At 26.0% G+C, this 10,681-nt stretch overlaps 3 protein-coding genes across 4 annotated transcripts; 1 reads left to right on the top strand and 2 right to left on the bottom strand.

Moving 5' to 3' along the window:
- Nucleotides 1–298: 298 nt before the first annotated feature.
- On the bottom strand, nucleotides 299–1,429 carry LOC112596007. Its single transcript, XM_025341443.1, has 5 exons — nucleotides 1,283–1,429; nucleotides 992–1,214; nucleotides 845–932; nucleotides 543–773; nucleotides 299–465 (listed from the first exon to the last, which is right to left on the bottom strand). Exons 2-5 carry the CDS (start codon nucleotides 1,201–1,203, stop codon nucleotides 340–342), a joined length of 657 nt encoding a protein of 218 aa, XP_025197228.1. The 5' UTR covers nucleotides 1,204–1,214; nucleotides 1,283–1,429; the 3' UTR covers nucleotides 299–339.
- Nucleotides 1,430–1,639: 210 nt separating this feature from the next.
- On the top strand, nucleotides 1,640–5,689 carry LOC112595968 (TM2 domain-containing protein CG10795). Of its 2 annotated transcripts, none has more exons than XM_025341390.1 (5): nucleotides 1,640–1,822; nucleotides 1,917–2,167; nucleotides 2,248–2,329; nucleotides 2,398–2,670; nucleotides 5,431–5,689. In XM_025341390.1, exons 2-5 carry the CDS (start codon nucleotides 1,954–1,956, stop codon nucleotides 5,537–5,539), a joined length of 678 nt encoding a protein of 225 aa, XP_025197175.1. In that variant the 5' UTR covers nucleotides 1,640–1,822; nucleotides 1,917–1,953; the 3' UTR covers nucleotides 5,540–5,689. The 2 variants fall into 2 exon arrangements, with proteins under 2 accessions (XP_025197175.1, XP_025197173.1); XM_025341388.1 differs by having other exon boundaries at nucleotides 1,898–2,167; nucleotides 5,431–5,688.
- LOC112595967 (protein KBP homolog) lies at nucleotides 4,803–10,681 on the bottom strand. The gene is made up of 7 exons (XM_025341387.1): nucleotides 10,560–10,681; nucleotides 7,863–8,723; nucleotides 6,934–7,055; nucleotides 6,588–6,825; nucleotides 6,244–6,498; nucleotides 6,007–6,157; nucleotides 4,803–5,068 (listed from the first exon to the last, which is right to left on the bottom strand). The coding sequence occupies exons 2-7, from the start codon at nucleotides 8,663–8,665 to the stop codon at nucleotides 4,922–4,924; spliced, it is 1,716 nt and encodes a 571-aa protein (XP_025197172.1). The 5' UTR covers nucleotides 8,666–8,723; nucleotides 10,560–10,681; the 3' UTR covers nucleotides 4,803–4,921.

Here is a 10,681-nt window from a genome sequence, read left to right on the forward strand (position 1 = left end):
ATATATTTTAAGATAAAAGCAATCTATAAAAGACCACAGACTTCTATACTTTACCAGATAAGCAGCTCGTGACATCAAAATAACTGTTGTACCATTTTCTTGGTAGGTAATCAAATTTACATGGAAACAATATAAATATCATTGATGTATCAGTATATTACATAAATAATTTTCAATTTTAAAGGAAATTTTTCAATAATTCTAACCCAAATTATAGAATGAACTTTAATTATTTTATATTTTTTTATTTAGAATTGCTCATATATTATATTTAAAACATGTAGTTTCATATATTTAAAATTATAGTAAAGAAATCTGTATTGGAGACACATACAATATTTACATTGATACAGATTTTAAGAAATTAATTTCTCTTTGGATATTATTCCTAGCCACTGATTCATATTTATCTCTATAGAACTTTGTTGCATATATGTTAGGAATTTGTAGAAAACTTTCAAGAACCTGTCAACATAAAACAAAATTAACAAATAAAATTATACCAGCACAACAGACAGTACTATAATGTAAATGTATTTTACTTTAATACGTAATTCTTTATAAGTTTCTTCATCGAGGAAAGCATATTCTTCTCGAACATGATTCGTATATTTTTCATAATCAGCTGGTCCCATACCTAAGATGGCCATATCTACATCCAAAAAGTAATGTTTATCCTCACTTCCATAACATCCTTCAGTTTTGTGTTCTTCTGTACTATTAGTTGCACCAACTTTTAATAATGAAATAACATTATCACACAAAACTGTATCCTAGAAAGAAAAAAAAGCAATGTTTTAAAATCAAAAATATAATCATATAAATTCAAAATTCAAAAATTTACCATATTAAGTTTTGACTCTTCAGAGAACCTTCGAAAATGATTTATATTGTCCTCACTGCAGTCAGCTAACTTAGGGTCGTATTCAAAACTAAAAATTGTTTATAAATGTATAATATACTTCACCAAAACTTTAGAATTCCTACTTACTATCGAAATATTAGAGCTAAAATTACTGCATTTGGATTTTTTACTAAGCTTCTAGCACTTTCAAATTGTTGCAAACAGTCATTCAGATCATCCAAACCATGACATCGACGGTCAGGTGCACTATAACGATCCAACAACGCTCTAACCCAAACATCTCTGACCGATTCATGCACATCACTTGGCAGTGATCCATTAAAATATTTTCTCAACATCGTGAAGTTTCCTAATCAAACAGTGAACAAAGTATATCAATGTGAATAACACACAACACAGAGGGAGAAATTCACACACTCCTTCAGTACTCAGCTGTGCAGTAAAGTATACAAGTTAAATTATTGATTTTTGAGTATAAAGAAAATTAAAACTATTTGGTAGAATCTCTAACAGTAGAACTAATAACAACGAATGTTAAGTTTATTTTTTTATAATCGATGTTAAATTTGAAAATCGGAGGTATGATAATGAATTAAGAAATTAAAAATATTAAATTGGGTAAAAATTAAAAAATTAAAATAATAATTATGAATTATGATTTATAAGTTTAAAATTAAATTTCTTAATGTTATGAAAACATATTTGTTGTACTGACGTTGGTCACACTGTAAAATGTTATCAAGATAAATTGCACAATCAAAACTAAGAACAAACCTCAAGTTTTAAAAAAAATTATAAGTTACTATTTTGCTTATTAATTTTTTATAATTTTTTAGCATTTCAGACTGCAGTTATGCCCTATACAGTATCGTAAAATAATGATTAATAATCGGATAACAATGATGACAAAACAATATTAAATTAATTAGCATTTACTTACTATGAATTAATAAAAAAGTAATTATGGTTAAATTTAGAAATTGTAATTATTTAAATATAAAATTTATAATAACCGAGCTCTATTAATAATAGGAAGTTGATTGTAATATAGTATTATTTTCTCCAAAACTGACACGATCAATTATGCCATGAACTTGGATTGCCTACTACTAATCGTTGTGCTACTTACATTCTGCGTTCATTTAGCACAGCCATCTACAGGGCCTGGGAAAACGACAATTTATGAAACAGAATGTAAATATCTACGAATGGGACAATTCATGTGCCCCGATGACGGGTACGAATTTATTGACCCAGAAACTCAACAATTGCGCGGATGTACTAAAGACAATGTTGCTCAAGGTTTTGAATAACTCGACACATTTTATATTGTTTAAGTCATTAACAAACTAAATTTTGTAATTATTATTATTTTTTTTAAGTTCGGTGTAAAGCAAGTGACGGTATTGTCTGTTTAGAAACCAAAAACTCAACATTCTGGAAAGAATTCCCGTGTAAATGGACGTAAGTTTATATTGTTTTTTATCTCATCTAATTATTTAACCTAAATTACCTAATAATTTGCATTATAGCAATGGTTACCATTATGACACAACACTGCTGTTGTCTATTTTTCTGGGCATGTTTGGTGTGGACCGTTTCTATTTAGGTTATCCAGCAATTGGTTTACTGAAACTATGCACACTTGGGTTTATGTTTATTGGCCAGTTGGTCGATGTAGTACTTATTGCAACACAAATTGTTCGTCCAGCTGATGGATCACATTATATCATTCCTTATTATGGTCCTGGCATTAACTTCATACTCATGGACAACGAAACTTACAGACAACCACAAGATGACTGGTTTGTTGATCACAATGAACTTTAAAGTGTTATGAAAGATAAGATAAAAAACTACTACATATAGATTATGTTTACTTACTATTATTACCATTAAAGTTAAAGTTATGAGATGTATTAATTATTTTGTTTAATAAATCAAATTTGCTACCTAATTTGTTTCAAGTACTACCTTAAAAAAAAAAAACATTTTTATGTGGGCATGATATATAAAGAATAGTTTTTTTAACTCCAGTTGACTAACATTCATTAATTTTTTTATTTCAAGTTAATTCTTCTTTAAATAAGATTATTCTATTTGATAAAATATTTATAGAAGTAAAAAATTTTAAAATTTTATTATATTTTAACATACTGTATTATGTTTGATTTTATAAATATGTTTCTATTAAGTATATGCATATTTATAGAAATACTTTAATAATAAGAGCAGTAGTGGCTGATGTCTACAAACTGTAATTTTGTTACAATGACATGATTTTTCACATCACAAATAAGTTGTGCCGCTGTGGCATTTAATAATTATCAGTATATTTTCATAAAATTCAATATAAAGTTTAATTAATATATTGACAGTATGATTATAATGTAAAAAAAAATTATTAAAATCTGAGTATTGATTGTATAAATATAGGTAAGTTCTTCTATTACACAAAGAAATATACAAATTTGAATAGCTAATATTTTGTTGACAAGGTAGAAGAGCAATTTTAATATATTTTAGCCTACACTTATACAAAAGTCTAATTTTTCTCATGTATATCCCTATTTAAAAATATATAATGCTTAAAAAAATATAAAACCGAATTCAAAATATTAGTTCATTAATTGGTACCATATACAAATACATAAATTCACATAAATTTCTTAATACACTACAAATTATTTAATAAAGTAAATGTATTAAATTATTCTTGCAAATATTTATAAAAGCCATTTTTATAATTTGAAAACTGCACGTTTCTTCATTAAAAAAATTAATCTGACCTGTCAACTTTTAACTGATTATCAGCACTATAAGACAAGATACTTTAAAACTTTACTTATTTATATGTCAATATATTATCATTTATAATGAAATGTATAAAAAATAATAACAAATCTAAAATATGTGTTGATAAAAACCAGATAAATATAATGTTAAAAATGTGTTTTATTAAATGCTCCAAATAAATCATAGGTTCATCTTGATATAATAGTAAATATTATTTATGTCGTAATTAATTATTGATTAAGTATTACACTTAATTTATTATTTTATCAGTTTAAAATCAACAAATCACAACATATAATAACAGTAAATATTGTTTTATATAATTTCAAATTACATAGATATTAGTTAGAATGATCATAAAAGCCAATGGATACATTATTAGATAAAAGATAATAATATTTAATAAAGTATTATGGATTATAAGGTCTCTGTATAGTATTTTAGGCTTTAAAATAGAGCAATACTATTGACTAAAATAATCTTATAATATCATAATTTATAAGAGATATAATTGTTTAATAAACATAATTTAGTTTTTTCAATAACGCTAGTCTGCATAAATATTTTTTGTAATACATAAAAAGCTTTTAAAAAAAAATTTCATTGAATCATAAGTCACACTCATAAAATTATGATAACCAAATATTTAGTTAATATAAGATTTTTATTTTAAAACTTAGTAATTATTATAATAATTAATTTAGTATTGTAACACGCACTAGAGTAGTATGCAAATAAATTTACATACTAAAAATACTAACAATATAAGTAGGTAGGTAGGTACATGAGTTATGTATTATTTATAGGTACAAATAAAAAAAAAAAAATGTTAAAATTATATAAATATTACAATTAATTTATAAATATTTTATTGACGATAAAACATAAATAATAACATTGAGCCCAGCTTTTAAAGTTACGCCACTAACTATATTAAACAGCAAGATAACAAACAATATACATTTTTTAAAACAGTAAAAATTGAATATAAATAATATCATAATGCGTAGAATTTATTTTTCCTTAGGGCTCAGATGGTTAAATAATTTCTTAATCTTTGCAAGAATTTAATAAATATTTAGATTTAAATCAAATAAATACTTAATTTTTTTAAATATAAAACAAAATATATAATAAAAAAAATTACATAATATTGACTGTTTGAGAGTAGGGAAATGACATTTATAACATTTATAATATGTAATATGAAATAAAGATCTAGCTGTTAAAGTCATTTGATTCATTATTTGGCTTAAAATATTATACGTAAAATTTTACTGGACCTTTATTCTTGAGCAGTTGATCTACCCTTGACGGATTCAACTGCAATAATTCTCTACAACTAGCCAATTCAATAGGAATCATGGATTCCACTCTAGGATCTTTTTGGCAGTAGTCCACAACAGTCTATAATGTAACATAGGTAAATGTTAAGTATCGGGTATATTATTAAAACAAGCCATCCAAAATCCAGAATTGTAAATTAAAGGTGGCTATATAAAAATAGTTTATTTTATTGCTAGATTTTGAACCAAAATATTTAAATAAACTAGGTAACAGATATAATATAAAGGTATTATGTATAATTTATGTTTTATAATATTAATAAATAATAATTATCTTTTTATTTTTCATAATAAGACATTATGACATTATTATATATTTAAAACATTCAAGAAAGGCATATGTAGTGTGTACTATATTTCTGATTTACTATTATTATACATAAGTATTTATTCAAATCAAAATAGTTTTTTACTTTTATCTAGTTATATCAGAATTTGGGGTATTCAATATCAAGAAAAACCACTTACAGTAACCAGTTACAGCCTACGAACAAAATTGTCTATACAAGCCTGCAGTTGTTCCCCCAACTAATCACTAGGTTTATCACTGCTACAGACCCGTTTATTATAGCACTCATAATATATAAGCAATTATAACAAAAATGTATTAATTTTTAAAAACTATGTCAAAGTAAATTACAGGTGATTTTCTGTTTATATCGTAAATTGGTAAAGTACTTTGTAGGATTTGATAGATTGAAATGAAAAAATTTGTAAATTTAATTTTTTTTTAATTTAAAAATATAACACTTTTTAATTACTTCTATACTGTTCAAATTTTAAATTATGTTATGGTATATTGTTTTGCATAATAATAAACTATTTTTTTTATTTGAGTAGATTTTTAAACATAATACCTATTACTTATAAGTGTTGAGGACAAAACTACAAGAAATTGAAACAACAATATCAAATGGAAATTGAAAATGCATAAGAGGTAATATCTATCATTTTTTACCAAAAATAAAATGGCATAAATAATGAAAATGTTATAGGTACCTGGTAGTAATTTTTACACTGAAACAAAATCTCTAATTTAACATTCTTTTGATTGATAATTTTTTTGTTACTACATCTAGCTATATGCAAATGAGCTAACAACACTGGTTTTACATATGAATCACAGATACGTTCTGGTAACTTTCTTTGCCTAAAATCAATAAAAATAAAGTTTTAAAATGATAAATGAAATATAAAATTTAAATATTAAATAACAACACCAAAAATTATACATACACATAAAACGATTCGATAAATCTTGAATAATATTTAATGGAAGAGCTTGAGTAATAATTAATCTTCTTAATGGCTTTATCTGTAAGCACCAGTTTATTCAGAACATGTCGCTCGTACTTGATATCCATCATATCACTATACACTGTCCCCAATTCGTACCAGATGCGTCTACAATTATTCATACAATTCTCTTCATTGAGTCTATTGGCGGTCAATTCTAAGTCCACGATTCCTTTTTTAATAAGCTTTCCCATTCTATATTTTTATATAAACACAATATTAGAAAAACCAGTGCGCACATTTGTATAAATGATATACATGACATAATTTATATAATTTTATACTTGTCTGGGTTATCTTGAAAGTAAGACAATAGTTGGTACGTGAGGCATGTGTCCATACACAGATCTGAATAGTAATTGGCAGTCTTTTCAAATGTATAGTACTTTTTTGTACGATTAAGGTTCATCAATATGCTGTTAGCCAACGATAGTGCGTCCTCATAATTATTCACATAATACCGTGTCACCCGTTCTTCATTCCACATGTTGAAATTTTTGAACAATAAATCACTATAGATCACTGAAAACAGTTAACACATAACATATATTATAACATAGTGTATAATAAATTTATATCGTTCTTATATTATAAATAATTAGTCTCTTGAGACTACAAGATTATACATACCAGATGGTTGTCTATGCGTTTTCTGTTTTATCAGTCTGGTTTTAGACTTCTTCAGTAATCTCAATCCATATTTGGCCCAACAACGCGAAATGTCTGCTAAATATTGTTTATATGTTTCTGAACTGAAATATTTATTTTTTTTATAAATATTACAATTAAAATTATCTACCAAAGTGTCCAGCACCTCATCGACTGTAAGTAGGTATTTTGACTGTATTTGTTTTAGGATCCAAACAAATAAAAGTATTTAATATTTATACATTATAGGTACTAAATTGGTTATTTAATAACTTATTTTATATAATCTTACTGTCTTAGTGACAGCAAGTATAAAATGTTTCCACATTATTAATTACCCACTTATCTGTATAGTTATATTTATATAACCTTATTTAACTCATTAAGATGTATATACATCTAAAATAGGTAATACAATAGCCTATAACTATTAAAAAAATTTTTTCTCTACAGTATCAATCTATCTGATCTATTTAAATTATATATATTTTTTTTAATAATTAATATAACTACCTACCTATTTATATTTTAACAATAAATTAATATGCACATATATACAAGTAATTGTATAAAGGTACTTTCAAATGCATTCAATTCTTTCTTTAAACTGTATTATAAAGATTAATTTAAGTTTCCTACGTTTTAAAATCAAAAGTTATACAGCAGGTACCTTAAGGTAAGTAAAAATATACTAAATACCTAGATAGATATTTTAATTATAGCCAATTTTACTGTTTATTTAAACTATTTATATTTATTGCTAATAATACTTAAGTATTAAAATATTAAAATATTAAATATTCATGCTAACTAAAGTTTAATAAATGTTATGAATTATCTGAGTACAACAATTATTGAGTACCTATATAATATATTTATTTTGTATACTCAATGGTAATAGAAATACGCACTTGAATAGATTGACGTATTGTTTAGGTATAATCTTTTCCATGAATGTTGATGCAGCCGCCAAATGATGTCTGGCCTGTTGGTAAGCATTCTGTTGGCAAAGCAAATTTGCAATTAGAGCAGAAGACAGAGCCCAATCCAGTGGACTTTGTAGAAACACATTGTTTTCTAGTTGAATCTTGAGTGTTTGATGTGTGCACAAAAGCGCGTCAGTGATATTGCCATGATGCTTATACACTTCGATGATATAGAATAGCGTAAACAGTCTTGCATTTATCAGAGGATTCTTGTTCGTGAGCAATGTGCGTTTTATCGGAAAATTCGGCAACAGCTGACCAACGGACGTAGCCGATCCCCACTTTAGCTCGCTGTACTCTTGGTACACACATTGCGCCTCCAGTAAGTATTGCAAAGCTCTTTCGTAATCTTCATTATTTTTTACCTTAATGTAACCCAGCATATTGAGGGAATTAATAACGCTTAGTATATTGTCAGCTTCTGATTCGTGATCTTTGACAGTATCTTTGGCCTTGAGAAACATAGACTCAGCCCTTGCTGGATCATCTTCTGTGTCATAGTATATTCGTCCTAACTGATAGCACACGGCCGCTAGACATGAATTATATTCTCTTAATTGAGACCCGTTTGTTGAATTTACCTGTAGCACAAGTATTTGATACCTTTCTTCTAAGTTTTCTTTTGAATTTAAGTTGGATTCATACGGTTGGAGAGTTAAATTTGAAAGACCCAATAATTCGGAATGATTAGATGCATTACTGTTGTCATACGTATTTGCGTGAGCCATTTTGTCACTGTGAATAATGATCTAATATCTCTAATGATCTTTATGGCAATTTTATATTCTAAAAAAAAAAATAAAAATAAATATTCAATTAAATATTGATAATTTCTATATATGGGCCATAATAATAATTATAATCTATAACTAAAAATGATTTAAAATTGGTTTTATATTCACTTCAAATACCTAGTTAAGTTTTCGTCTAGTATTAAGCCTTTATTAGTATTATTACTATAAATAATCGTAAGTCATGGTTATAAAAGTATTTAACTTTTTCAAAATAACGACATCTTCCGGATTCCTTAAGTGCGAATTAGAAATATTATTTTATTTAATTAATAACCGTTTATCATATGTCTAAACACAATACATAACTTCTTATAAAAATTATACAATTTAAGAAATCACATAGGTATAATAACGAAATTTTCTTTAGTAATAAATCTACTATCTACATAATTATTGTGTTTCATTCATAAGCTCATAATTTTTTTAATTAATTTTAACGCCATAAGTGCTCCGATTAAGCTCGGCTTAATAGCATTTAACATCAATCGAAATCGAGTACAATTACGCAATCATTAAAGGTGGAATTGTCCCTGGATTTCCTTAACCCTTTACCATTTATTTTTGAGCCGTATTTAAGTAATCGTACCATAGGCGTGCGCACAGGGTATGCAGGGTATGCCACTGCATAGTCTACAGCTACATGTGAGGGCCCATATTTATTATAATATCATATTATTAAAATTTAATAGTATTAAAAAAATACATATAAAAATTTTTTTTTGGTTTTCTTACGACCTACGTGATAATCTAAAATATAGACGTATCATTAAATCTTGTTATTACAGTTTCCAACATTTCCAACCAGAAAGTAACATTTAGATATTATTATCTATGTTACAACATAAAAACTTTAGGTATATAGAATAATAATTATTGTTTTTATGGTTTGTAATCAAAGACTATAATAATAATATATACTAAGTCCGGCGTATAGCCATATAGGACGGTATTATTAATAATATTGTTCCATGTCACTGGTTGGATAAAATGATAAGTAAGATTTAAGTTTTGTTATTTTTGATTTTACCGCCAACCATTACTGATAGACAATAGAAATTTTTACCTTAAAAAATTGAAAACTATTTTGGACGAACTGATGTTTTTTGCCATAATTCGTGAATTGTTTATTTCTTATTGACATTAGTTCATTAATTCTTTTAAAACTTACTACAGTACGTTGTTTAATATTTTATTGTAAAACTATGTGTGATTTTAGATTCTGAGGGATGTAAAGAAGCTAAGTAGCATATTTGTAAAAACTTAGATTGTACCAATATTGAGTCCTATATATGGAAGAAAATGTTTAACGGCTTAGAATCTTTTTTAGAAATTTAAAATAAATTATTTATTCTTTACTTTCTATCCTATCTTAGGTTGCAAGATATGTTGCGTGATTTTTTTTTCTTGTGAGGAGCCCTATTTTTTTATTGCACAACCTGCGAATAAAGTCTGCGCACGCCTATGAATCGTACCAAGTGATAAATTATATTCAGTATCAAGTTTAAATTTAAAAAATAATATTTAACAATAATACAAATATCACAAAACAAAAATATATAATATAATATATTATTTACTCTCCTTCAAAAATGTCTAGTCGCGATATTAATCGAATAGATACCATACAATTTTTATGCATACACAAATTTCAAAAAAATGATTTATTTAGCAGTCCGAAAATTTATTAACATTAATATTGATATACTGTACATTTTCAAACCATCAATAATATAATTTAATAATTATATAATAGGAATATAATATTCGTGTACATGCAGAACACGGTTATTATTATATGAATACGAATACACACCAATACATCACTTACCAGTCGTGCGTTGGGGCCTGAGGATAAAAAATAAACAATATTTTATTAAAAGGAACTCAAAAAAGAAGTCAGTTTCGATCGCGGAAAACGCAGTATAATAACGTCACGAGTATAAGAGTTTG

This window comes from Melanaphis sacchari, unplaced genomic scaffold (assembly GCF_002803265.2).
Source record: "Melanaphis sacchari strain LSU unplaced genomic scaffold, SCAv2.0 Contig2_pilon_pilon, whole genome shotgun sequence".
Taxonomy (NCBI): domain Eukaryota; kingdom Metazoa; phylum Arthropoda; class Insecta; order Hemiptera; family Aphididae; genus Melanaphis; species Melanaphis sacchari.